At 63.7% G+C, this 27,987-nt stretch overlaps 1 protein-coding gene across 1 annotated transcript; it reads left to right on the top strand.

Annotated features, from left to right (window-relative positions):
• The first annotated feature begins 2,906 nt into the window (after positions 1 to 2,906).
• CPZ (carboxypeptidase Z) lies at positions 2,907 to 11,266 on the top strand. The gene is made up of 9 exons (XM_004617412.2): positions 2,907 to 3,006; positions 4,635 to 4,847; positions 6,194 to 6,390; positions 6,702 to 6,863; positions 7,125 to 7,283; positions 7,853 to 7,988; positions 8,599 to 8,738; positions 10,395 to 10,494; positions 10,917 to 11,266. Exons 1-9 carry the CDS (start codon positions 2,922 to 2,924, stop codon positions 11,264 to 11,266), a joined length of 1,542 nt encoding a protein of 513 aa, XP_004617469.2. The 5' UTR covers positions 2,907 to 2,921.
• Positions 11,267 to 27,987: the final 16,721 nt, after the last annotated feature.

Here is a 27,987-nt window from a genome sequence, read left to right as displayed (position 1 = left end):
CGCCGCAGGGACCCCGCGAGCAGGGGGCAGCGCAGCGGCGCTCGGCAGGAGACCACCCCGCCTGCCCTTCCCTGAGGGCCGCGGCGGGCCCCTCCCCTCCTGGCCGGGGGTCGTTGCCCCAGAACGGCAGAGCCTGGAGGCCAGGCTGGGAGCAGCGGGGACAGGGGTGGCGAGGCTCCCATCTGGCCACCCGCCCCGCCCAGCTCTGCCTCAGTTTCCCTTTCTACTTACAGGCTGTGTGAGTCTGTGTGTGAGTGGGGTGAGTGCTGGTGTGTGGTGTGTGCATGTCTGCATATCTGTGTGTGTGCCTGTGTGTGGTGTGTGTGACTGTGTGTGCACTGTGTGTGCCTGTGTGTGGTATGTGTGTGTGAGACTGTGTGTGGTGTGTGTGTGACTGTGTGTGGTGTGTGTAGGACTGTGTATGTGGTATGTGTGTGTGCCTGTGTGTGATGTGTGTGACTGTGTGTGGTGTGTGGCTGTGTGTGTGCAATGTGTGTGCCTGTGTGTGGTATGTGTGTGTGACTGTGTGTGATGTGTGTGACTGTGTGTGGTGTGTGTGTGACTGTGTGTGGTGTGTGTAGGACTGTGTATGTGGTATGTGTGTGTGCCTGTGTGTGATGTGTGTGACTGTGTGTGGTGTGTTTGTGACTGTGTGTGGTATGTGTAGGACTGTGTGTATGTGGTATGTGTGTGTGCCTGTGTGCGGTGTGTGTGACTGTGTGTGGTGTGTGGGACTGTGTGTGTGGTGTGTGTGTGGGACTGTGTATGTGGTGTGTGTGTGGGACTGTGTATGTGGTATGTGTGTGGGACTGTGCATGTGGTGTGTGTGTGGGACTGTGTGTGTGTATGTGTGACTGGGCCTTGCCCAGGATGAGTGTCCCCAGTGGGCCTGTGGCAGCACACAGCCGCCCAGAGGTGCCGCTCCAGGGTCCCTTTTTCACAGAAGCAGAGCCCCGCCCTTCCTGGGCTGCTGGGTGACGGCTGGGCTCCCCATAAGGTGAGGGGTGATGCCCCCGGGATGAGACGTGGGTCCTCCCTGACATCTCTGCTCCCTTTCGGATGGACCAGCCCGTGGGCCCGGGAATCCAGTCTTCTGTTCTGGTGGACCCCCGCCCCATCTCACTCAGGCGTCCCACCTGTCGCTGGGGTTTGGGCCGGGGACCCCCACCCACAGGGTCTGTGTCCATCGCTGGGCCGGCTGCCCCGTGGCCCAGACCTGCTGTTACACTTCTCAGCGAGGGCCTCTGTGGCCAGGGTCCCCAGCCAGGCTGTGCTCGCAGGGGAGGGATGCCACGTCGCGAGCAGAGTGAGGCCACACGTGGCGGCCATGGCCCTGCGCACCCAGAACCTTCCTCGAGCAGGTGCCCCAGGAGCCCCGGTGCGGGAGACAGAGCCGCTGGGCCGGGCACCTGCCTTCTGCCTTGGGGTGCCCGGTTGCATGTCCCTAGTGTGTGTGAGTGCTGGACGGGGTGTGTGCCACAGGGCAGCACAGAAGGGCAGGGCATTGGGGCGCCCCGTCCACGGGGGACAGAGGACAGAGGTTCCTTCCTGGTCTCCCGGGAGGACACGGGTGGGTGTTCCTGCGACCCCTGGGCCCTAAGGGATCCTACCTCCTGGGCTCTGGGCGTGTTCAGGGATCAGAATGGGACCCACTCTGTGGCCCCACTGGCCTGACAACCCCCACTCCCCAAGGCGCCCAGCTGAGCACAGGACACCATCAGCTTCTGTCCCTGGGGTCAGCACCACCCTTGGAGCTGGCCAGGCCTGTCCTGCTCCGGCGGGTACTGGGGGTCCTGCCCAGAGATGCTGCATATCCCTAAGCTGGACTCTGGAGGTCCATGTGGGGTCTCCTCACTGGCCGAAGCTCTGCGCTCTCTGCAGGGTGGGACCACCCCGACTCGCAGGGATTCCCGGTAGCAGGGACTGGGGGCTCAGCCCTGCCCTGATTGCTCGGGAATATTTAGGAGCTGCTGAAATGGCAGCGGAAGTGGGAGGCACCCCGAGTCTGTACTCCTCGGGCACCCCCACCCTCCTCACCTCCACAAGGAGCTCTGCGGGGCCCAGGCTGGGTGGTGACTCTGATCTCGGGGGCAGGCACCTGCCCCCAGTGACGCTTCTCCCCCTGCAGGCAGGTGCCACGGACCGTCGGCTGGGCAGAGCGGTGCGTACCCCCATGCACCTCACCTTCAGTGCCCTGAACCCCGGGCCCCCACATGGCCATTTGTCCTAATAGCCGCTCTAGAGCCTCCACGGGCGAGGGTTCCTGGGCCCACCCCACCTCCCAGGAATTGGGCCTCCCTTCAGACCCCACAAACACGGGAGGGAATCAGACTCCAGGGCAGACATTGGGGTCCTATAGGGGCCCAGGTTCTGGGCGCAGAGCCATGTCCTTGGTGGGGCCCGGGGCTCCTGCTCTGGGGCTGTATCTGGGGACCCCAGCTCTGCACGGCGCTGTGTCCGGCCCTGGGCCGTGTTCTGGCTGACGCCTGAGGCGCCATCGCTGAGCCCGGGAGGCCTGAGGCATGTCCACTCAGCCACACGACCCGGTCCAGATGCCGCTGCCTGAGGTGGGGTCCACTGAGGGCCGGGCCTGCGGTGGGGCAGGGGGTGATCCAGACGCCCCCTCTGCAGCCACGTGCGAGGCCCTCCAGCTGGGGACGTGCGCTGATGCGGCGTACGGACAAACAGCCTTCCCCACGCCGCTGGGCCATGGCTCCCGGGATGCGGTGGAGTCCAGCCCGGAGTGTGTCCTACTCGGCGTCCTGCACCAACTCCTGGAGGGCCAGTGCAACCCTGACCTGCGGCTGCTGGGCTGCGCTGTGCTGGCACCCCGCTGTGAGGACGGGCAGCTGCTCAGGCCCTGCCGTGGGCGCTGCCGCCGCCTCCGTGCTGCCTGCCAGGATGCCTTTGACGCCATTGACATGGCCTGGCCCTACTTCCTGGACTGTGACCGCTACTTCACCCCTGAGGAGGACGGTTGCTACGATCCCCTGCAGGCGCTGCGGGGTGAGCGGGACCTGGTGGCTGGATCCCTCCTGGAGTGGGGACGATGTGTCCCCAGAGCCCCGTGATGGCCGCTGACCTGGAAGGGGGCACCAAGGATGGAGGAGGGGAATGTCTTCCCAAGTGCCAGCAGCACAGGTCACACATGGACCCTGAGTGCCCAGGATGTGGCCAGTGAAGCCGAGGGTCAGGGTCAGGTTCACTGGGAGGAGTGGAAGGCCTAGGACAGTGTAGGAGACACAGTAGGGCACAGCAGGGCAGAGCGACCGCTCACCCTCCCCCAAAGGGTCAAGTCCCGCCCCAGCCAGGACACGGGGCAGGGGCACCCACACACCATCTGTTTGCACAGCCCCGGCTGGGCCCAGGGGGCATGTCCTCATGTCTCTGACTGTCTGGGCTGGCCCCAAGCTGCAGTTCCTGGGTTGGGGCTGGGGGGCTCAGGGCCAGGATCTGAGGGTGGGTCTCAGCATTGGGCCTGGGGGCTCAGGGTTGGGGTCTGATGGGGGCTCAGGGGCTTGTGCTGGGGGGCTCAGGGTTGGGGTTTGATGGGGGGCTCAGGACTGGGATGGGGGCCTCAGGGCCAGGGTCTGGGGGATGCTCTAAAGGTAGGCAGCAGTGGTCCCCAGCAGAGAGACAGGATTCCTGCCAGGGGCTTCCAGAGGGCACAGACCCCCTTCGGCCCCTTTCTCCACCAGCTGGGTTGGAGATTGCTTCAGCCATTCCATCACCAAATTGCAGGTTTCCACTGCGCTCTTCCCCCTTGAATCCGCTTTGAGGAGACACAAAACCACAAGGCCAGAGAACAAAGGGAGGGGGGCAACCACTGCCCTCAGCAGTCTATGGGGGCCATGCAGGCTCTGCTGTGTCCTGGGCTGGGGTGGGGTGGGGTGACAGCTCCACCCCAATGCTTGTGCTGGGCCAGGGAAAGGCCCACAAGTTCTTTCAAGTTTGGAAACAAGCTCCCCCTCCCTGTTCCCCACTGCAAATTCAAACATCGGGTGGTGGTCTGCATGGCTTCCAACAGGAGCCAGGTGACTGCTGAGAGGCGGGGCTGTTTTGTGATCTCTGGAAATAGGTGGGAGCACATGCTTCATGCAGACCGTCAGGAAGACCAGGGTTGGGGGATAGAGCCGGCGGGCATGAGCTCAAGCCCCTGTGCTGACAACGAGCGACTGCAGGGGGCTCTGCAGAGCGGGGAAAGCAGGGGTGCATGTCCCTGTAATGACAGCAGGCCGACTGCAGGGGGCGCTGCAGAGCGGAGCGCAGGGGTGCATGTCCCTGTGATGACAGCAGGCCGACTGCAGGGGGCTCTGCAGAGCGGAGCGCAGGGGTGCATGTCCCTGTAATGACAGCAGGCCGACTGCAGGGGGCGCTGCAGAGCAGAGAGCAGGGGTGCATGTCCCTGTAGTGACAGCAGGCCAACTGCAGGGGGCTCTGCAGAGCGGAGCGCAGGGGTGTGTCTCCCCGAAGCAGCCTTCCCTGGAGCCCTGGGTGCTAGGGCTGTGATTACTAAGAATCTGAAAGGGCATTTTCATTCCAAACAGAAAGGCCTTGGGGCTCCCCCAGGGGATGCCGGGCACGGGCGGGGGCAGCCCGGGTGGGCAGCGGCTGACCCCGGCCCTCCCTTGCAGGCAGTCTGGAGGCTGCAGAGCCGCCTCCGTCGGGGCCCCCGCCCACCTTCCTGCTCTTTGCACACCACCCCTACGAGCGCCTGGTGCGGGTGCTGCGGCAAACGGCCGCGCGCTGCGCCCACGTGGCCCGCACCTACAGCATCGGCCGCAGCTTCCAGGGCAAAGAGCTGCTGGTCATCGAGTTCTCGGGCCAGCCTGGCCACCACGAGCTGAGTAAGCGCTGGGCTCCTGGGGCGGGCGGGGCCTGGGGCTACTCACTCACTCGAGCCGCAGGCTGTGCGGGCGCCGGGCGCGGTCCCAGGGGACTGAGGGAGCACCGGGCCAGGCTGGGGTCAGGGCCCTAAAGCCCTCTCGAGCACTGCGCCCATCCCTGTGACCTTCCCGGGCATCCACCCCACCACCCGGCCTCGCCCCGGGCGTGGACCAGGCTAGAGACGGTGAGTTTCACACCAGGCGGGAAGATTCAGCGACGGCTCAGCCCAGGGTCCTGCCTGGCTGGGGAGACCCCAGTGTTCTGCCCTGGCGTGTCACCGCTGGACTGGCCCTAAGCAAGTCGCCTGGGACCAACCTTAGGTGTTGGAAGTGACTGAAAATGCCTCTTGCTTGGCCCCGTGGCTCTGGCCTCTCCTGTGTGCGTCCTGGCTGGTCCCGCCCTGGACAGGGCAGTGTGGGTGCCCCGAGCCCCCCGCCCAGCTGCCCGGGCGTCAGGGCCCCTCTCCTCTTCCCCCCCAGGCCGTGTAGGACCAGGAGCGACAGCTCAGAGGACTCTGGTCACACACACACACTGAGGGACTCCTCGGGCTAGGGGGCTCCTTGAACCGCAGGGCCTTGGCCCCCGGAACAAGGAGAGACCCCATTTCCCAGGGCAGCAGTGTCGGGGCCTGGCCTGGGCTGCCGGCCACTGGCCCCAGCCTGCCCGGGACCAGCTGTGCCTCCGGGCCCCCCGAGGTATTCACGGACGCCTTTCCTGGCTCCTCCTCCACCTGCCCCTCACCCGGTCCAGGCACCCACCCATCCGCCCACCCTCTCCATGCGCCCATCATCCACCCACCCTCTGCCCGTCCATTCCTGCCCCCCTCGGGCATGCTCAGCCCCCCAGTGCCCCCCTTTCCACCCACCCACCCTCCCAGCTTCCTTTCTGCCACTTACTGCTCAGCCGTTTTCCTTCCCTTTCTCCTGCGCCCGCACACCCGCTACCCTTCCCTCCGTCACCCGCTCACCGACCCACAACCCTCCTCTCCGTCACACGTCCTTCCCTCCGTCCTGCCATTGCTCAGGCACCTCTCTGTCCCTCCTGCACCCCTCCATCCACCAACTCACCATCTTCCCGCCGTCCACTCACGCCTGGACCGGGACCCGCCCGCCTGAGAACCAGCCGAGCCCTACTGGGGAGTGACCCACTGAGGCTCTGGTGTCAGGGTGACCGTGCGGCTGGTAACTGACACCCCACCTGAGGAGGGCAGAGCCAGCGAGAGTCTTGGGCGGAAACGAGTGTGTGGGGTCCCGGGTCCTGCGGTCCCCGGCCTTCCCTGAGCTCCCTGCACTGTGTCGCCCCCTAGTGGAACCTGAGGTGAAGCTCATCGGCAACATCCACGGCAATGAGGTGGTGGGCCGGGAGCTGCTCATCTACCTGGCCCAGTACCTGTGCTCGGAGTACCTGCTGGGCAATGCCCGTGTCCAGCGCCTCATCAACACCACCCGCATCCACCTGCTGCCGTCCATGAATCCTGATGGCTACGAGGTGGCAGCTGCCGAGGTGAGCCTGCGGCACACGGGGGCTGAGGGACCCCTCTGCCCTGCCCACTTGCGGGCAGAGGGTCCACTCTGCACTGGCCGCGTCGCGCTGCAGAGCCTCAGGAACACGGGGAGGGCAGGGCAGCGGCCCGTGCCAGCCCCCGAGCCTGGAGGTTAAGGAAGGAGGTTGGTGGCAGGATGGGAACGGGGGCAGCTCAGGGCAGGGGTCACCCCTGCTTCCTCATGGGCCAGGGTCACACGGAGATGTGCCCCCCCCCATCCACCTCCCTGGGTGCGCGCCAGGCTGGGTGCTGACCCCAGAGGGCATTTCAGGGCGCCGGCTACAACGGCTGGACCAGTGGGCGGCAGAACGCGCAGAACCTCGACCTGAACCGCAACTTCCCGGACCTCACGTCTGAGTACTACCGGCTGGCGGGCGCCCGCGGGGCCCGCACTGACCACATCGCCATCCCCCAGCACTACTGGTGGGGGAAGGTAGGAGCGGGAGGGGCGGGCTCGGGGCTGCATGCTGAGAACAAGGGACAGGCCGTCTGTCCTCAGAGCTCACGGTTCTGTGGGAGACACACCTGGGCAAACTGCTCAGGTGCAGTGACAGGAGCTGTGAAGGCCTCGAGGGCCATCTGGCCGCTCAGCTAGGAAGGCTGCCTGGAGGAGGTGGCGTCCCACAAGGCAGGAAGCGCCTCCTGGGCAGAAGCCTCCAGGTAAGTGTGAGGGCGGCCTCCTCTGTCCTGGCAGGTGGCCCCCGAGACAAAGGCCATCATGAAGTGGATGCAGACCACCCCCTTCGTGCTCTCGGCCAGCCTCCACGGGGGGGACCTGGTGGTGTCCTACCCCTTCGACTTTTCCAAGCACCCCGAGGAGGAGAAGATGTTCTCCCCGACGCCAGATGAGAAGGCGAGAGGCAGGGCTGCTCCCGGGAGGCCTGCGGGTGGGGGGCCCTCCGGGAGGATGGGCGCTGCTGGCATGCAGGTTCCGGCAGCAGCCAGCAGAGGGCAGCGCTGCCCCATGTAGCGGCCATGGCCTCGGCTCGCAGCCTCCAGCCACTTACGCCCCACTGCACCGTCCTACCACCCCTTGGAGTACTGCGCGGGCTGGATCTGGGTGTCTGTGAGCTCTATTGGGGTGCTGTGTGCTCAGTATTAGGGTGTCTGCGGGGTGGAACTGTAGCCTTTCCCCTCAGACCTGCTCCAGGCCCCTGACCCCGATGCGTCCTGGGCTCCTAGTGACCCCATCACCTCTCCACGGGGCTCCCCCTGCCGAGACAGCCCCCCAGACTCACGGCCTCTCGGCCCTCTGGCGCCCCCTGCCCTGCCCTGCTCCGCCCCGCCCCGCCCCAGGCCCCAGAGGATCAACATTGTAAGGGAGGCCTGTGGCCCCATCTGGGCTGGGGGCCACCCTTCTGCTTGTCCCCGTGGGTGCCCCACCCCTGCAGCCCGGTCTCCAGGGAGCCCTTCTGCCTCCAGATGTTCAAGCTGCTGTCCAGGGCCTACGCAGAGGCCCACCCTATGATGACGGACAGATCAGAGAACCGGTGCGGGGGCAACTTCCTGAAGAGCGGGGGTGTCATCAACGGTGCTGACTGGTACAGCTTCACAGGAGGTGAGGCTGCAGGCACGTGGTGTGGAGTGATGAGCATCATGCGTGTTGGCGAGGAGTGCTGCCCTCCCCCAGGCACGAGTGTCACACATGTGCAGGTGTAATGAGTGTCATGTGTGGCACATGCAGGACAATGAGAGCCATGCACATGTTCAGACATGCCTGGGGGAGGTGGTGTCATGTGTGTAGCACTAGTGTACATGACCTGTGGTGAGTGTTATGCATGTGTGCAGGCATGGACATGTCACGTGTGCAGACATGATGAGTGTCACACATATGCAGACATGATGAATGTCACATATTCAGACATGATAAGTGTTATGCATGTACAGACATGAGTGTCACATATATACAGGCATGATGAATGTCATACACGTGCAGGATGATTAGTGCACAGTATGATTAGTCATACATGCACATGCATGATGTGTGTCACACGTGTACAGAATGGTACTTGTGCAATGCATGATGAGTATCACGTGTATGCAGGCACCCTATTGTCATGCATGTGCAGACATGACAAGTATAATGTGTGTGTGCATGAGTGTCACATATGTGCAGGCATGATGAGTATAATGCATATGCGTGCATGACGAGAGTCACATGTGTGTAGGCATGTCGGACTTCAACTACCTGCACAGCAACTGCTTCGAGGTCATAGTGGAGCTGGGCTGCGTGAAGTTCCCACCCGAGGCTGCGCTCTACCCGCTGTGGCTGCACAACAAGGAGGCGCTTCTGCACTTCCTGGAGTCGGTGAGTCGGGGCTCCGCTCCTCCTCCTGAGCTCGGCCTTCCTGTAGCCAGAGGCCCAAAGAGCAGAGAGGTCAGGAGCCCATGGGAGACCCGACCCTGCAGGAGCAGCAGCTGCCTGGAGAAGGTGGCATACTAGCTGGGACTTGAAGAAGCCAGAGAAATCAGGTGACAGGACAGCTTGGACAGAGGGGCATCTGGGTGGTCCCCAGACAGGGCTGGCTGAGTCCCCCCAGAGATGGGAGGAAGGCGGTGGGTGCTGGACCAGCCTGGCTCAGGGTCTCTCCGGGCCACGGGGGCAGGCAGCAGCATGCCAGGCTGCCCAGTGCCCCTGCAGCCCGAGGGACACCTGGTCTCCCACCTGTGCCCAGTGCTGCCCCCGGGGGCTTCCTGGCTGTGCCCTCCCAGCACCCTGTGGGGGGCTGGTCCCTCGGCCTGGCAGCGGGCCAGCTCGCCTCATTTCATTTTACGGCTGTCTGCTCAGACGGGCTCCGGGGCTAGGTGGGCTGGGAAGGCTCTGTGGAGATTGCATGTGAAGGCTCGGACACGAGATTTAATAGCGGACGCTCGCGGCTGCAGGCGGGGCCCCGGGACAGCCGGCCGTGCCCTCCGATAAGGATCGGCTGTCCAGCTCAGTCGGCCTCTCCGGCCTGAGCCTGAGCAGGCACCGCCTCTGCGGGTGGGCGTGTGGAGTGGGGCGCGCCCAGGGCCTCTCCTGCTGCTCCCACTCGGCCAAGACTGGGCCCAGTTGCCTCTGACCTTGAGGGCCCTCCAGGGCTCAGGGGCAGCCCAGTAAAGTCAGGGTTGGGAGAGAAGATGCTCAGGTCTGTGACTTTGTTGGAGGCTCCTGGTGTGGTGGGGTATCAGGGAGGGCTTCCTGAAAGAAGAGGAATGTAAGCATTGTCAAGGATGGGAAGAAAGCAGCTTGGAGGCTGGGGCAGCCCTGATATTCATGGGGCCACCAGACTGGAGGGATGAGAGACACTGTCCCAGTCTCATGTGCTGAGGGCGGTGGCCCCCACGTGGCCTTGTTCCCTGGCAGGCAGCTCACGTGAGAGGGATGTGGGGCTTCAGGAGAGGGTGAGGGTGAACAGGGGTGCGAGCAGTGCAGGTGAGCAGGGGTGCATGCAGTGAGGGCAAGCAGGGGTGCGTGTGTACATATGAGCAGGGGCTTGTGCAGGTGTGTTAGCAGGGGTGTGTGCAATGCAGGGGAGCAGGGATGCATGCATGTGGGTGAGCAGGGGTGCGTGCAGTGCAGGTGAACAGGGGTGCATGCAGTGCAGGTGAGCTGGGTTTGTGTAGTGCAGGTGAGAAGGGGTGCAGGGGTGCAGGTGAGCAGGGGTGCGTGCAGTGCAGGTGAACAGGGGTGTGTTCATGTGGGTGAGCAGGGGTGCGTGCAGTGCAGGTGAGCTGGAGTTTGTGTAGTGCAGGTGAGCAGGGGTGCAGGGGTGCGGGTGAGCAGGGGTGTGTACAGTGCTGCCAGCTCTCCAGGGGACCCGGGTTCTGCTCCCCACCAGCACCCTAAGGCAGGGCTGTCGCCCTGTTCGTGCAGGGGGAGGATGTGGGGGGTGTTTCCCAGCCTCACAGAGGGGGTCCCTGCAGGAGGGAGAGGCTGGGGGCTGGGGAGGCACCGGCCCAGCCACACCCTCGCCCACCCCAGGTGCACCGCGGCATCAAGGGCATGGTGGTGGACAAGTTCGGCCGCCCCGTCCCCGACGCCCGCATCCTGGTCAAGGGCATCCGGCATGGCATCACCACAGGTGGGCTCCCGCAGGGGGGCGGGGGGAGGGCCCTGCTGGGGGCAGATGTTGCTGGGGTCCAGCTGAGGGATGGTGGTAGCTGTGTCCTCCATCTGTTGCCTGACCCCCACCCAGAACTCTGTCCACCACTGGTGGCTCTGGCTGACGGACAAGTGCCCATGTGTGGCTATGTGGGCTGGGGGGACAGGGCAGGAGGGAGGTACTGTGGGCTGGGGTGGGGATGGGTGCTCTGGGCAGGCCTCGGAGGAGGTGGCTCAGAGCCGGGATTTGAGGGGTGAATAGGAGTTCGGCAGTGAGGGGGACAGACCTGGACGACTTGGCGGGTTGCTCTGGGGCGTCTCTGCCCTGCAGGTTGCAGCTCCCCTCCAAGCCCCTCTGCGGCCTGTGTGACCCTGTGCCCTGGTGGCCATGTGTGTCCACAGCCCCTGACGGTGACTACTGGCGGCTGCTGCCTCCCGGCTCCCACCTGGTCATTGCGCAGGCTCCAGGCTATGCCAAGGTCATCAAGAAGGTCACCATCCCCGCGCGCATGAAGCGAGCCGGCCGCGTGGATTTCATTCTGCAGCCTCTACAGGCAGGGCCCCAGAACTCCCTCCCCGGGCCTCAGAGAAGCAGGCTGGGGTCCCGAGACCCTCTCCCGGGCGCCAGTCCAGACAGGGACCCTCTAGACCCCCAGAGGGTAAGGGGGCAGGAGGATGGGCACAAGCCATGGTGGTGGTCCTACTTCGCATCACTGAGCCGGCAGCAGCCACGTTGGCTGCTCAAGTACTAGGTATAGCACTGGGGGTACTCAGCACCCAGCACCATTATCCACAAAGCTGCTCATGTTTTATTAAAGTGTTTGGTTCTCCTCTGCCATGGCGGGCCTCTGTGTGAGAGGGCAGCCCAGCCCACCCACCAGAGGGTGCGTGGTCCTCTGCAGCGAAGGGGCCTCCCGCTGTTCAGACAGGAAACAGCAAGTCAGCACGGACTGTGGCACACCCAGGGCCCCTGAGGCCTCTTGTCTTTAAATACATGGGGGCAGGAAGTAAACGAGAGGAAGTAAAGTTTGGGGGGTCCTGCTTGGGGGACAGGAAGTGGGTGGCAGGAGGCCCCCAGACCAGGTCCGCGGGGTGCCTTGCTGTGGGCCACGACAGGCTCTCCAGAGTCCAGCCGGGAGAGGCCGAAAGCCCAACCTGCCCTGCTCTGTGGGAGGAAGGAGGCTGGGCTGGGGGTCCCGCGGGGAAAGGAGGGGGGAGCCGTGCGGGAGACGCCTGCACAGGCTCTGGGCACCCGTGAGGGTGGCCGGGACAGTGTGGCTGCCCGCGACCTCCGGGATTGCGTCGCCAGGACTGCCGGAACCAGGCCCAGCCCCAGGGCTGCGCCGGCCAGAGCAAGGGCCACGCGGCCGTCTGCAGCAGCCCACGGCTCCGAGGCCGTCAGAACCCTGGGCCCACTACTTGGTCTGGGGGAAACCGGAGGGGGACCTGGGGGTCGAGGGATGCCGGCCCACGCGTGTTGGAAATAACACGCAAGCCCAGACACGGTGGCCGCCGGTCCCAGGGAGTCCAACACGGGCAGGAGGCATGAAAGCAGGGGCGTCTGTTTCTGGACGGATATCCGGGCTAAGGGGCACCCCGGGGTGCTGGGGAGCCAGCCCACACCTGCGGCTGTCCTACCCCACGTCAGCGCTGCTCGCAGCCCGTTGGCCAGGTAACGGTCACGTGGTTTGCCAAGCCCAGGGGATGCTGGGAGTTGTCGTTTCCTCCTTGCTGTAGGCGCGGGGGCGCATGCGGTCAGAAACGCGGACGGAAACCTCTTTGCCCGAGACAGGCTTGAAGTTTATCCTGGGAGTGTAAAGGGAAGGAAACCACCGCTCGGAGCGGGGCCTGGTGGCCTGGATGGGGGATGAAGGGCCGGGGATCAGCCTCGCGGGGTCAGTCCAGAGCAGAGCTGGGTGGGGACACGAGGGCACCGCCTATCACGCGCCCCGAGCTGGAGCCCAACACCATCTGTCCCCCCCGCCCCCAGCCCTCAGGGTGTCCCTGTGTGAAAACTAGGAAGCCAAACTACAAGAAACAAGAAGAGGGGCTGGGACGATAGCACAGGGGGAAGGGCATTTGCCTTGCACGCGGCCGACCCGGGTTCGATTCCCAGCATCCCATATGGTCCCCTGAGCACCGCCAGGAGTAATTCCTGAGTCAAGAGCCAGGAGTAACCCCTGTGCATCGCCGGGTGTGACCCAAAAAGCAAAAAAAAAAAAAAAAAAAAAGGAAAGAAAAGAAACAAGAAGAGGAAATGACAGAGGAAACAGCAGCGCTGCCCGAGAGAGCCTCCGCCGGGAAGACCAGGGAAAAGGCGCGGTGCCCCTAAATCTCACGAAATAGAGTGAACGAGATGACTGGACACGAGGAAAGGGACGAACCCGGACTCGGAGAGCACCTAACGATGTTCTTAGAGGAAAGTTCTGATCGACTCTGGCAGTATAATTGGAGAAAAAGAGATGACTTCCTGGAAAAGCGGAAATCAGATCTATAAGATCGACCTGCCTATCGATGGGGAGGTGGAGCCGCTGCCCAGCAACCTTGGACAGGTGGTCAGCGCTGAGCGCGGCTGGGCTCAGGGGCTTCTTACGAGTGTTGAGAAATGCCTGGAACTAGGTGGTGGCTTGACTCACACACTCTCCAGGTGGACAAACCCCAGGGACCGGCCACTGCACCAGGCTGAAGTGGTGCCTTGCGTAGTAGGTGACCTGTTTCTCCCGGGGATGGGTGCCCGGAGTGTGCCCTCAGCACAGCTGGACGGGTAGCCAGGGCACCCTTCCTTCCTGGCGCGCCCTTTGGGCCTGAAGCCGTGGAAGAGCTCGGGTTCTTCTTGCTCCCCAAGGCCCCAGACCACGAACGAGGGAGAATGGTGCTTCAGCAGGCCGGAAGGGTCCCTGGTCCCCACTGTGACTGAGTGCCCCTCAGGGGAGGGACCTTTCCAAGGGGGGTCCGCGCTGGAGGGACGGGGTGCTCAGACACAGCAGCTGGTCCCAGGCTTGGCGACAGGCAGGGAGGGGATGATGGTGAGACTTGTCCCCTGCCGCCCTGTGCTCCTGGCGAGAAGTGGCAGGGAGACTGTCCTGCCCGACCCACTCCCCAGTGCAGGTGCTGGTTCGCAGGATGTTGGAAGCCAGGGGTGGGGGTAGGGTAGGGGCCTTGCGGGGGCAGGGGGGGACTCTGGTGCGCGCTCCAGATCTCGACGTTTCTGAGTGAGGGAGCATTCCCCTCAACAGGACCCCTCTCTTCTGGCCCCTCTGTGGCTGCCCTGCCCGAGCCCCCCTCCTCACGACACCCCTGCCGGGAGGGGCAGTGGCGCCCCAGGCAGGCTTGTGGCTGACATTATGAACGGAGCGTGCCCCTTCCATTTTCGCGTACAATCGAATCTGCTGAGAAGCTGGTCCCTTCCAGCTCACATATTATGGCTTTCATCAATAATAATATACGATCAATTACTCAAATGTAATTGATTAGCTCAGGGAACCCGATTTTGCCCTCTTAAGCTGCGTGTGATTGCACCGGGAGCAGGTGACCGCCGTGTTGGTGGCCTGGCCCCTGGCAGTGGACTCTTAGCGGAGATTAGATTTATGGACAATTTTCGAGTGTGAGCTGAAGAGGAGTCCGGCAGAGTGCCTCCGGCCCCGGCCGCGGACGACCCTGTCCCAGGGACGATGATAAGCAGTGTAGCCGCAGTGACCCCTGTGGGCCCAGCTTCGTTCATCTTTATTTGGCCGCACGGATCAGTTTTGGTGATCGCAGAGCTGGTCTCCATAAATCCAGGGTGAGCCAATTCAATCAAGAGGCTCGAGCTGGATTCAGCCGGTCTGAGCATCTGCTGGCCATGTGCCCCGTGGCCTGGCGCTGAGCCCTGTGTCCGCTGACCTCCAGCAGGATGGGGTGGGCCTGGTCTCTGGTCCCCTGCCAGGGGGAGGCCGGCTGAAAATCGGGTCCCTGCTGGCTGCAGCCCCCTCCCCACCTGGCCTGCTCTCCTAGGGCAGAGGATTCTGGAAGGAAGACGCTGGGGGCCTGGGGGGCTCGGGAAGGGGCAAGGTGCAGGCTTGCCCCCAGGAAGGTGCACTCCGAACAGAGTCCCCGAGAGTCATTGCACGCCTGTCCGTGCCTCTGCCGGGTTGCGGGGTCTGAAGGCGCTCTCCCTGCCCCCGTCCTTCCACCCCTCATAGAGCCAACACCCTTCAGCCCAGGTGGGAGAAGCCTGAGGAGGAAAACGGGTAGAGCGTCTCAGCAACTGCCTTCTACAAAGGGCACCCGGACTCCATGGCTGGCAGCCCCGGAGCACTGCCCAGGAATGTCGCCGTGAGGGGGAGACCTGGCCTCCCCAAAAGCCCCAAGTGCCCTGCAAATACGAGCCTGGGGCTTGACGGGGTGGCCGGCATTTGGGGTATCGTGTTCCTGAAGGCCCAGCAAGAGCTTGGGCGGGTCACCCTGCACCCTTGCAGCCTGCATGCCCAGCCCAGGCTCCCTCTGTGCCCGCAGCCCCTTCCCCAGCGGCCCCACCTCTGTCCTTGTGGCCCCACCCGAGGTTCCGCCCCGTCTCTGTGGTCCCGCCCCTTCCTCTGGCCCCTGCGCCGTGGCTCCGCCTCTGTCCCCCTGGCCCCGCACCTGCCCTGTGGCCCCACCCTTGGCTCCGCCTTTGTTTCCATGGCCCCGCCCCCACACCCCAGACCCTGCCCTGCGGGCCTGCACCTGCACACAGATGTATGCCCGGGGATCCGGCTCCATCCCTCGGGGGCAAGCAGTGGGAAAGCTCTTGGCCCCTTTGCTCTGTGAAGTGTGTGTGCAGTCCCTGGGTGAGTGCACACGCAGCAGGCAGCCCCTCTGCTCCCCCCACGGTTCCGGTTCCGGTAGGGAAGCTGAGTGAGACCTTTCCGGTGGTGCTGGGGGAGGGCAGGTCCATCCTGTTCCTCTTGTCCTAGGAAAGAAATAGGTGGCCATCCCATGGCCGCGGGCAGCATGGACCCACTGGGTGATCTGGGCTCCCCTGGGCTGTGGGCCCCAGGGTGGTGGCTCTCCCTGGGGTTGTGATGTGGGGGAGGGGCAATGTGCAGTCCCAGGTGCCCCTTGAGACATGGTTTCACCTTCCTCCTGGGGACCCCTGGGGGCTGAGGCATGTGCAGGGACTCCCCAAGCACCTCCGGAGGGTGCCCATGGGTGGTGCTGTTGTGCCCTGCTGTGTGCTGAAAGCCAGCTCCGGTGTGGGCAGGCTGCAGCAGGGGGAGCAGGACGGAGCAGAGGAAGGGATGGGGGAGACCGGGTGCGCCAGTCCTAGCGCTGTGTCGGCCCCCCAAGGGAAGGCGAGAACAGGCACCACGAGGCCGGGGCACCGGGGTGGGGGGCAGGAGGCGCCTCCGAGGGACCTTCCTGGAGGAGAGTGGGGTGGCCAGCCCTGCTCCCTCGCTGCTGTCTGAGCTGATAGGCAGGTAGCTGCTCCTGCAGCTCTGGTGCACCCCAGGGGAGGAGGAGGGTCCTGGGAGTGAGGGGCAGCAGGTTCCCCCCCAGGTGACCTCTCAGGAAGGTGGGAGGAGGTCCCCTTGGTTTTTGTTTTGGGGTCACACCCAGCGGTGCTCAGGCCTGACTCCTGGCTCTGCACTCAGGGGTCATTTCTGAGGGGTGCTGGGGATAGAACCCAGGTCAGCCGTGTGCGAGGGTAGCGCCCAACCTGCTGTGCCGTGGCCATGGCCACCACAGAGGCTCCCTGGACACGGCAGAGTGCCCCCAGCCCAGCGGCCTGCGCCTAATTTGTTTGCTTTGCAATTCTCTCCCTCAGTGGAGACAAATGAATTTGTGTCAGGAGGGCGGCTGCCTCAGAGAGGACAAGGAGGGGCTGGTTTGCACACGGATGAGGAGGGGGAGGGGAGGGCGGAGAGCAAGCACAGTGCATTGCCGCACGGCTGGGAACGAGTCTGGGGAACGCTGGACTCAGGCTCCCAATGGCCGGGAGTCTCTGGGCTTGGGTTTCGGGGGAAACTTCCAGGTCATCGAGGACTCCCGCCTGCTGGGCTCCACACACCGTCCCTGAGGTGTGGGCTAAGCGCCATCAGGAACCCAGTGGACTGGCCAGCCCTGAATTGGGGCACTGCTGAGGGCCCCCCCAGGCCTGTGATGGGCAGGAGTTGAAGGAGTCGGGGTTCCAGCCCGGTGCCTCTAGGGGATAACATGGAGAAGACCTCCCAGGTGTCTGTCCACTGGCGAGGCTGAGGGCTGTCCACGCAGAGCCAGAGGCTCGGACCCTGCGGGGGGCGGGACAGCCCTGGGGATTCCCACTCACCAGGCTCCACCCATGCCGTGGAAAGGGGGTGGCCGGCATCGGCCAGAAGCAGGGTCCGCATTCCCAGGTCCGGGGCGCTGCCTGAACTAATGTGTAAGATAAACAGCGCCCTCGGTGCCCCCTCGGGGTCAGAGGTTGAATCGTGGGTGCGAGCACAGCAGAGAGGCCGGATGGAATCCGTGCGGGTGGGTGGGCATGGGGCTGCGCTCATTACTCCCAGGGGCCGCCCCTCTCGGCTGCCTGAGCACATCAGCATCTGTGCGGGCGGGCGGGGCCCGAGGGGGCCCAACTCGGCCTGAGTCTGGACTGGGATGGTCCCATTCCACAGCGAGGGACTCTGGTCCCTGCGTTGAGCTGGGCTTGGACTCCCACCCCCGCCCAATCCCTCAACCTCAGTCCTCCTCACCCCCGCCCCCCACTTGCCTGCTCATGGGGAGCCCTGCCGAGCCAGCAGGGCGCAAGGACAGGGGACCCTCAGGGAGCTGGGAGAATGCATGGACACGGGACAACGGAGACACGGGTGAACGCAGTGACGCTGGCGCACGGACGCTCTCCGCGGGGAGCTGGGGACCGTGCATGGACGCAGGTGGGGGTGTGCATGAGCACACATGACACTGGGGGTATCCGCCCCTCGACGCATGTGACGCACGTGACTCTAGGGGCGCAGGGAGCTGGGGGCCGTGCATGGTCAGTGGTGACCAGGGGCCACACATGGACACACGTGATGCTGGGGCACCCATGGATGCACGTGACGCTGGAGTTGTGCATGGACTTGAACACGCATGGATGCACGAATGCTCAGGGACACGCATGGGTGCCTGTGAGGCTGGGGACACATGTGAATGCACGTGATGCTGGGGGTGCACATGGATGCATGTGACAATGGGGATGCACATGGATTTGGACTCACATGGACACGCATGGATGCTCGATTGCTCAGGGACACGCATGGATGCACGGGGCTCCGGGAACGCCCATGGACATTTAGGGACATGCATGGACGCACAGCATCCCCCGCCCCCCACTTCTGCCTGGCCATCAGGAGCATGGGCTCAGCTTGCAGCCCCCCTGCAGGATCCCGCACAGGAGTCTTTCTGCCCGAGCACCCTGGGGCTGGCACCCTGGTGTTGAGACCCTGGGGTGGTTGAGCCCGGGGTACCCCGGCAGGGAGGGCTGCATGCCTCCAGCCAGGAAAAGGAGCCCCCAGAGCCCAGACAGACACTGGGCGGGCTGCCGGCTGCCCTTGAAGGCTCCGGCACTTTCCTGGCAGCTGTCGAGGGTCCAGGTGGGGTGGGGGCACTTCTCACAGCAGCAGGAAGGTGAGTGCTCACCCTCCACCCCCAGCCACCAAGCCTCCGGTCCTTCCTGGGCGGCCGGCCCCCTCCCCCGCCACTGCGGGAACAGGCACCGCAGATCTTTACCTGTGGTTGCTAATGGGAAGCCCTGGTCCAGAGGTCGGGTGGGGGAGCTTTCCTACCCGCTCCCGCTGCCTGTCGCAGCTCTGGGGTGAGGTCAGAGCCATCACCCACGCAGGGAGCACTGAGCAGGACTCAGGTGGCAGAGACAGAGGGGGAGGCTCAGTGAACCCCAGAGCCCTACCTGGCGCCCCGTCTCCGTTCCGTCTCGCCTCACCTGTGCTCTCAGCCCGTCCTGATGCCGTGATACGGGAAGGGGCTCCGGAACCCTGAATGGTCTCGCCTCCCAGCAGTGTCCCCCTCTCCTCGCTCTGAGGGGCTGGCTGGGCGGGCCAGGGGTGCTCGCAAGAGATGCTCCTGCCTTGCTTCTCACCTAGAAAGGTTCTAGGTCTCAGATACCCGAGCGGCAAGGCACTGCTTTGCTCCCAGAGAGGTGCTCAGCGCTCATCTGGGAAGGGGAATCCACAGGATGGGGCCAGCAGTTTCCATGGGGGGGTCATTCCCTGCCCCCAAACTTGCAGCAAAAAAGAAGGTGGACCCCCGCATCCCACCAATGCTCCCGCTGCGGAGAACGCTCAGTGGAAGGAGAGGCCAGCACCCAGCTGGCCACTGGTGGTGGGGCACAGGGTCCAGAAGGGATGAGGCCATCAGGGAAGGCCCCCCAGGGACCCGCATGACTGGGCAGGGTGTCACATTGGCCCTACCATCCGGCCCACTGGCCACCTGCAGCCACCTGAGCGACCCTGGACCTCACACTCCCGCGAGGGGGGCACTGCGGCTCGCGGCCCGAGTTCGTCTTTGTGTCATGGCCACCAGGGCCTCCTCAGGGCTTTCTGCGTGTCTGCGTGTTTGGGGACTGGGAGTGTGGGAGCAGAGGTGGGCTGGGATGGGGCTTCCCCCCGCGGCTCCGCCCACATCCTGGGTATTGATTGGAGATTCACTCTCTGCCCACAAGCTCCGGCAGCCCTGCCTGGGCCTGGGCTGGAGAACTCAGGCAGCTGTGCAGAGAGGAACCCAGAGCTGGGGCTGGCCCTGTCCTTCCTCACTCACTGGAGGCCACCGAGGTCTGGCTGGCCCCTAGCACAATGGCTGTGTTCACCTCCACCCATGGCCTCAGGAAGAGCTGCTGACAAGGGGGCATCTGCCTGCGGTTTTAAGGGATGTGTAGGAGTTTGAAAGCGGGAGCAAAAAAGGGTATCCCAGCCTGCGAGTGCAGCATAGGCAAAGGCACTGAGGCAGGAAGGGGCCTGAGCAGCCCCACAGGTGCCACCAGGATGGGTGTTTCCACCCTCAGCTGGCCTTGTCCCACGTGACCCCTGGCATGTGTGCCCTTGAGAGAGGAGGTGGGCGGCCACGCAGCAGACAGCATGACCCCGCCGGGTCGCCCCACAGCCCTGCTCTCACTCCCCTGAAGGAGGCGCACCATTTGGGAGGGTGCCACCTTGCCCTGGCCCTGCCCTCGCCTCGCCCTGGGCTCCAGCGTGGACAATGGAAGGTAATTCACTTCCCAGCGCTAATGGGCGGCTGCGCCCTGCCTCCACCAGCATCGGCCCAAATCAATAGCCGGGCAGGAGTCTAGACGCATAAATGTCAAACTATTTAACAAGGAGCAGTTAGTGCAGGAAAAACACTTAAATAGCAATTGAGGGGTCTGATGAGCCTTAGTGTAGCTTAGGAGGATTTATGGGGGATAAAAACAGTTTAACTAAGCCTGGAGCCAAGACCCAGCGGCCGGCATGAGGGAGCCGCTCTAGCTTCCCGCGGCCGGTGGGGGGTTGTCTGGTCCCAGGAGGGGCCCTTCTGGGCCTCCTTCCTGCCTGTGTCACCTGATGGTCACGGCCCCCCTGAACTAGTCTGCAGTGCCCAGCTCCGTGGCCTGAGGTCAGGGGAGCCCAGGGTGGGGAGGCAGGCACGGGAGCGGAGCTGTTTAGAAATACACATTTATGTTTAATTATTTTGGTTTGGGGCCACACCCAATGATGCTCAGGCGTTACTCCTGGCTCTGCACTCAGGAGTTACTCCTGGCGGTGCACCGGGGATCGAACCCGAGTTAGCTGTGTGCAGGGTGAGCTCCTTACCCACTCTACTCCTGCCCCAGAAATAGACATTTTTGAAACGGGGGGTTTGGGCACACAGCCAGAGCCCTCAGCCGCTGCCCCCTCCTACCTCTGTTCCAGACGGAGCCCCCATGACGGGACCTCACTCGCCCTCGCCTCTCGGGGCGCTGTGCAGAGCATGGGATCCCGAGAGCCTCTGTGCCTTCCTCCTCCCTGCCCCTCCCTGGCACCAGCACTCCTCAGCGCAGCCAGACTCCTGGGGCTGATCTGCTGGCCAGGACCCTCGCCTGCCCCCCCACCCCCAAGGGCCCCTGAGCTGTGGTCAGTGGCGCTGCCCTCGGCTGTTTGGACTGAAGTTTGTGGCTCATTTGGATGAGGACCAAGGGAGAGAATTGCCCGATGGCGGGCTTAGTTTGTGGGGGGCTTGGTTCATTCCTGGCTGTGCTCAGGGGTCTTACTCCTGGCTCTGTGCTCAGGAGTCACTGCTGGTGGTACTTGGGGGAACCTACGCAGTGCCAGGCCAGCCAAGCGTGAGGCCAGAGCCTTACCTGTGCTGTCTGTTCGTCCCGAATTGTGTATAGTTTCATAAGAAAATAGTCCAACTGTCTCCCAGGGAGATGGCGCCCTCTGCCCGCGCCCGCCCCAGCCCCGGGGTGAGACTGAGCACTGAGCACTGAGCACACAGGCCTCTCAACGGCAGCACAGACCCTGCCCAGACCACGGGGGTCTCCCCACCCCCCATCTCATTTATGGTACAAGATCAGTCCTTAGAGAACCCTCATGCATGGACATCTCCATGCGCAGACGTCAGGGGCCTGTTTGCAGGATACGGCTGTCAGTGACGAATCCGTCACATCAGCTCTCCCAAATAGAGAAGCCACTTGATCATCTTGGTGAACGTTGAACATATTTTGCAGAGTTGGTGATTACAATCCATCTCTCTTTAAAAGCTCACTGTGTTGGGGCTCGAGAGAGCGCTCGCCTTGTACGCTGCCAATCTGGGTTCGATCCCCGGCATTCCGGATGGTCTCCTGAGCCCCGCCAGGAGTGACCCTGAATGCAGAGCCAGAAGGAAGCCCTGGGCCAGGTGTGGCCCAAACAAAACCCAAACAGAAAAACTTACTCCATTAGCAACTTGGGTTGGAACAGAACTTTCTTAACCTCAAGTGAGTCTCAGACAAAAAGAAACTAAAAGTCTACTGCAACTGTTACATTGAATAATACAATTAGATCCCTTTAGAATCCAGTATAAGAGGGGCTGGAGAGATAGCACAGCGGGTAGGGCATTTGCCTTGCACAGGGCTGACCCAGGTTCGATTCCCAGCATCCCATATGGTCTCCTGAGCACTGCCAGTGGTAATTCCTGAGTGCAGAGCCAGGAGTAACCACTGTGCATTTTGGGTGTGACCCAAAAAGCAAAAAGCAAGAAAAAAAAAATAGGATCTAGTATGAGAACCACTTCTCACACTCAGGTAATTTTTTTTTCCTTTGCCACATCTAGCGATAGCACTAACACAGCGGTTGGGCTTTCGCCTTTCACGCAGCCGACCCAAGTTCGATTCCTCCGCCCCTCTCGGAGAGCCCGGCAAGCTACCTAGAGTATGGAGCCCACTCGGCAGAGCCTGGCAAGCTACCCGTGTGTATTGGATATGCCAAAAACAGTAACAATAAGTCTCTCAATGAGAGACGTTACTGGTGCCCGCTTGAACAAATCGATGAGCAACGGGATGACAGTGACAGTGCCACATCTAGCTGTGCCCAGGGCTGACTCCTGGCTCTGTGCTCAGGGAGCGACACGTGGCTGTGGGGATGGAGCCTGGGTGGGCTGCATGAGGCCGCCTGATCCTCTGCTGTCTCGCCAGCCCACTCTCACGTGCTGTGCTGGTGATTCTAGCGGGGAAATTAGGCAGGAAATAGGGGTGAACACAGACCCAGCTGGGACCATTGTGCTAGGGCAGATGTTTCTACACAGAATCCTCAGAGAGCCTCTCAGAATTCAGTGGGATTAATGAAAGAATTTAGCAAAATTTCTGGAGAGAAAAACAATAAATTTCTGTCAACTGCAATTGAGAGGGCGATTAGGAAATGCAGTTAAAACGTCGTTTCTGTGGGGCTGGAAAGATAGTACAGCAGAGCACTTGCCTTGCAAACACCAACCAGTTTGATCAGGCGTCCCATATAGTTCCCTGAGCACTGCCAGGTGGGGCCTCAAAGACAAAATAGTAAAATAAAATGTCATTTACATTACTAACAAAAAATAAAGCCATAAGAATTGAATCTGAGGGTTTTGAGAGATGGTACAGTGGGTAGGGGGCTTGCATTGCACACGGTCACCAGGTTCAATCCCCCGCATCCCACATGGAGTGAGTCCCGAGTGCAGAGCCAGGACTAACCCCTGAGCATTGCCGGGTGTGGCCCTAAAACAAAATGAACAAAAATTTAGGTCTGAGGGGTGGGAGAGTCTAGGAGGGAGCAGCTATACCAGCTTGGTCCCTGGCCACAGGTGGTCCTGGCCACAGGTGGTCCCGGCCCCTCCCCGAGTGACCCTGAGTAAGAGGCAGCCCGGAATGAGCACTGGTGGCTGTGACGCCCAAACAGAAACGGGCTCATTAGGAGGGGATGGAGTATGCACCAGCCCCTGCTCGGGTGTAGGTGGGGCCCAGCACAGGGACAGGTGGGATGCTTCCACCGCCCCCCCCCCCCCCGCCGAGGCCCTCTAACGCCTTTGATGCCCACCCTGGGCACCTCCACCATCTCTGCTCTCAAGAGCGCTGGGGGGGGCGGGGCCAGGCAGATGGGCGAGGCTGAGTGCAGGGGCAGAGGGTTAGGGAGCCAGAGGCTGGGCAAGGGCTCTGGGTTCCTGGTGCGGGGTCTGCGCCAGGAACAGCCAGGAGGCCCAAGAGGCTATTTCAGAGGAATGATGGGGCGAGGGGCAGGGTCCCAGTAGGGATGTCCCTTGCAGCTTCACAGGACTCAGGCCTTTAAGGTGAGTGAGGCCCCCCAGGATCTTAGGGGTCCCCACGATCCTAGAAGAGCGCTGGCTGCTCTTCCACAGAAAGCCTGTAGGGGGCACTGTGGGAGCGGGAAGCAGGCAGGAGCTGGTCGATGGAGGCGTGGTGAGGGGGAGGTTGGGGCTTGGAGACTCAGATTGTGCCCCTGGACTGCAGGTGCCACAAATCTGGGGGCACGTGGCAGAGCTCAGGCCTGGGCCCCCATGTTGGCGGGTCATGGAGTGACAGGGTGGAATGCCAGGTGGTCGCTGGCCTGGCGATTCTGGGGTTCTCAGGAAGGGTCAGGCCAGCGAAGGGAGCGTGGGCGGTGGCCGTGGGTACATGCGTCCCCGCCGTGTGTGCCTGCGCAGGGTGGACGCGCGGCCACACTGCCGTGGGCGTGGACGCTGCTTTCCCTCCCTGGGGGACCCATCCTGTCACTTCCCGTCCTTGGACGTCTGCAGACCCCCGCTACACCCCACCCCAGCAGCCTGTGGCCACTGGGGCCCTCTCCGGGCTCCCTGGCCTCCAGCCCTGCGCTCTGGGGCCACCCGCGCCCCCTGCCCGCCCCTCCCACCCCACTCCGACCTTGCTGCCTGGCTGGTGTTGCTCCGGTGGCCTGGTGACCCTGTCTGCTACAGGGGACCTTCCGTGCCCAGTTCACACCCACAGCCGGCCCTGACCGCGGGGCAGCGGGGGCTTGAGACGCTCATTATGTTAATTAAGTTCATTGGTTTTCGCGGTGTTCGCGGTGCTCAGGGATCACTCCTGGGGCGTTGGGGAACCCTATGGGGTGCTGGGGATAGACCCCAGGCCGGCCACATAAAAGCAAGTGTCTCCCCTCTGTCGCTCTCCACCCAGAGACCCTCTTTCTGGAGCTCCTCACAGTCCCCCAGTCTATGCCCCCCCCCATCACTGAGGGGTCGACAAGGGCAGAGCTGTGTGTGCCCCCCAGCTGCTGGCTTCAGCCGGACGCCGCCCACAGCTGGCTGGTACAAGTCTTACCCGTGCTCTCCCACCCCTCAGCTTCCAGAAGCCTGTGGGACCCTCCTGCAGGGGGAGGAGAGTGGGCAGCGCGCTGCTTTAAGGCTAAAGTTCCAGGAACCACCTGGCGGTGACAACGGTCACGCCGCCCCTCTCTGTCCTCGTCCTCCCGCCCTGCACCTGTCTATTCTGGTCACCCTGTGGCTTTCTCATCAGGAGGAGGAAGGACAAGGGCCGCTTCAGAGAGGTTTTCTGGGAAACGTGGGGAAAGCAGCTCGCCCCGCCCCCGCCTGTCCTGCTCCGTCCCTCCCCTTCCCTCCCTCCCAGCCTGGCCCCGCCCCTCCCTCCGGCCCCGCCCCGTCCATCCTGGCCCCACCTCAGGCCACGCCCCCAAAGGCTCCGTCCCCGTCCTGGCCTCGCCTCTGCCAGTCCTGTCCCTGCCCGGCCCCGCCCCACCCGTCCTGGCCCCACCCCTGCCCCGCCCCTGCCTCCCATCCAACAGCAGGGCAGGGGGCGTTTCTGACTCACCGGTGACAGGCAGCGTGGAGGTGATGCGCGCGCTTTATAGTGGAACAGGCCTTATCAGAGAACAGACTGGCGTGGGGGGCGGCCCCTGCCCCACCTAGCCCAGCTCCTCCACAGCCCCCCTTCCCAAGAAAGGTGGTCCTCCATGGAGAACTCTCCCAGAGCCTGCGTGCCTCTCGCACCCCTCCCTCTCTCCCTCGCCAGGCCTGGGGACTGGTCAGCGACCCCCCCTCCCGCCACCCGTCCTCTGACCCAGAGGGGCGAGGGGCTCAGGTCTTGGGAGCTGTCCCTGGTGCTGGCCCAGGCACCTCCTCAGTCCCCAGGGGCGCAGGGGCCCGGAGGGAAGCAGGGGGGGTTGTCACACATGTCCTAGGGGGACAAGCAAGCGTGCTGGGGCTGGGGGAGAGCACCCAAGGGCGCTGAGGGTGTGAGCTGTCAGGCACTCCTGACCACGTGTGTAACTTACAGACAATTTGGGGGCTGGAGAGACAGCACAAGGGCTAGAGCACTCGCCTTGCATGTGCTGTGCCTTTGACCCCCAGCACCACACAGGGGGCCCAAGACCCCCCCAGGAGTGATCCCTGAGGGGCTGGCACAGCGCGACTGACCCCTGCAATCAGATTCCGGCATCTGCTGTCGGGTTAAAGGCCGTGAATGCAGGAGCCACCCTAGAAGACCTTAGGGAACAAGGGAACAGACGAACATTTCCAGGGGGCTGTGGAGAGGAGGAGGTGCTGCCCGCCGGTCTGGGAGGGGAGCAAGGCCCTGAGCTAAACTAGCGCCCCAGAGGCCTGACCCTCCCGCCACTGGGAAGCGTCTGAGCAGTGGACGGGAGGATCATGGCCCTCCTCCCGGCATGGCCACAGAAGAGCCCCCTTCATGACAGACCATGTCCTCCTTCCTGGGGGCAGCCCGGTCTTCAGAGGTCACTTCAGGCCCTGTGGTCCCCTGCGCCTGCCCCACAGGTGCCTTTGCGCATCTGTCCCCTGCAGCATGAGGTCTTCACCCCACTCCTGGAGCGTCCTCTCCCTGCTCAGTTCTGCACCCCCGGGCATCTGGCCAGGGCTCCCTGCCTCGAGTCCCCTTCTCCACCCGGGCTCTGTCCCTCCCAGGAGCTGGAGTGGGCACAGAGCCTGAGCCTGGAGCAGGGCTTGAGCAGGGCCCGCACCCCCCCAGGGTGCCCACACCCCCTCCGGGCGCCCCACCCTACCCTGCTCCTGCGTAGGAGACAGGTAGAACCAATGATGTGACAAAGTCTCTTACTGCTTGGTAGGTTCTGGATCCCTGGCAGAGCAGGGAAGCTCAGGTCATGGTGAGGGGCGGGACCTGGCAGAGGTTCATCCTCCCGCCATCCCATCGGAGAATCCCACCTGGCCCTGTCTCCTCCTCAGGTCCCCTGATGTGGTGGCCCTCCCCCCGCCTGCTACTGCCCACAGTCCAGCGCTCGCTCTGCTGCTCTCCGTGTGACCGGCCGTGGCCACAAGCAAAATGCTGAGCCCCTGACCCCTGAGTCTGCACAGGGATCATCAGATAGCCAGTCTGCTTGGGGGGAGGGGGCACGGGGGGCAGGAACCAGAGTCCCACTCACGGAGTCCTCAGGCATGGCTGTGAAGGTGGTTTTGAGACGCCATAAAGTGATGGAGGGGAAGAAAGAGGGAGCTGGGAATCGGCAGGTCACAGAGTAGCTCTGGGACGGGGGACACCATTGAGGGGCCTCCTCCCAAGCCTCGTCTGCCACCACCAGTGGCCCAGGGGAACTGGGTCGGCAGCCTGGGGTGCTCGTGCTCCTGTGCTCCCAGAGCCCTTGGGGCTGCCTCTGGTGGGAGAGCCACGATCCCCACTGGGGACAGAGGTGACATCAGGAAAGACACTGTGCTTGCACCCTGTCCTCACAGTGCGTCCCCACTGTGGGGGTGACCCTGGCGCGGCGAAGCTGGGACCCCCTTTCTCCTGCTCATAGGACAGTCCAGGGGATAGAGAGGACCAGAGGTGAGGGTTCCAGGCTCGGGGCACAGCCGCCCCCCCAGACTGCACCCCACTCGCCCTGTCACCCGCATCACCCAGCGAGGGTGTGTCGGGCCGTGATGGAGAGAGGTCAGCGGCGCCTCTGTGTCCCGGGGACAGAGGGACAGATGATGCAGGCAGAGAAGGGGAGTGGGCCCGCCTGCCTCCTCCCTCTCTCCGGCCCAGTGGAATGCCCAGTGCCCGATGCGCGGGCAGCCAGCCCGGCCAGGGCCCCAGGGCCAGCCCCCGCCTGGCCTTGCCACAGCTGCGGACCCCTCCCTGAGCACTAGCCAGGAGCAGGGGCTAGGGGGCCTCCCAGTGGGGACGCAGTGGGGGCATCACTCACCTGTCAGGGCGGGTGGGGCTGCTCCCCCACTCCTTCCCCCGCCCTGCCCTGCGGGAGGCCCTGCAGGCACACGTGTGTTCGCTTAGCCGCCCGGGCCTGGGGCTCTGCGGGCCGAGCGTTCCGAGCGGAGCGGGAAGGAGCGAAAGGCCACGTGGGCGCTGGGCCCTGGCTTCCCTTTCAAGTGGGGCCGCGCTGCCCCCACCTGCCGCCGCGCAGTGGCCGCTGCAGCCCGGGGCCCACATTTGATTCTGATTTGCGCCCCCCAGGTGATGACAGGCGCCGAGGCCGATAATGGACGAGGGCCGCTTGGCGCGGCCAGCTCCGGCCATCCGTCTTGCCGCCCGGCTCTCGCGAGCCGACCCCCGCCGCCTGCACGGATGCCCGTGGCCTGCCAGCTCGGCCCTGCTCCCGCCCCGAGCTGTGGGCGTGGGACAGGGCGGGGCCCTGACTGTGCCCGCGTGCACCTGGGCGCCCTGGGCCCGCTCACTGTTCTGTCACCCGTGGTCACTCCTGGCTACTCCCAGCTCCTTCATGGCCCTCCAAGACCTGCGGGGACCTGCCTCAATCTCTGACCCCTGACCCCCGATCCCGGGGCTGCAGAGCCACTTTAAGAAACAGCTTGAGACCCACCTCAGGGCACGGGCTGGGGGGCCTGTCCGGGTTCCCATGCCGGCCTGGCCAGGCTCCCCTGGTCTGCCCTGCTCTCCAGGGGAGTGAGCGGAGAGTCGGTGCCAAGTGCAAATTTGATAACCAGACGGCATGGGGCGCTCCGGCCCAGCGCCTGCCTTTGATCCGCCTGCTGGCGGAGCCCCACGACCGCCTGTTTTCCATTTTGTTTGGCTGGGCCTCCTTGATGGGCGATCAGC

This window comes from Sorex araneus, chromosome 5, assembly GCF_027595985.1.
Source record: "Sorex araneus isolate mSorAra2 chromosome 5, mSorAra2.pri, whole genome shotgun sequence".
NCBI classification, from domain to species: Eukaryota; Metazoa; Chordata; class Mammalia; order Eulipotyphla; family Soricidae; genus Sorex; species Sorex araneus.
Note: the sequence above shows the minus strand (reverse complement) of the source record. Positions and strands in the feature narration are given on the sequence as shown.

Coding starts and splice junctions, on each gene's coding strand:
- CPZ (XM_004617412.2), top strand. CDS start 2,922: ATGGCCTGGCCCTACTTCCTGGACTGTGACCGCTACTTCACCCCTGAG. Junction 6,391..6,701: donor ACGAGGTGGCAGCTGCCGAG/GTGAGCCTGCGG, acceptor AGGGCATTTCAG/GGCGCCGGCTACAACGGCTG. Junction 7,989..8,598: donor CTGGTACAGCTTCACAGGAG/GTGAGGCTGCAG, acceptor ACATGTGTGTAG/GCATGTCGGACTTCAACTAC.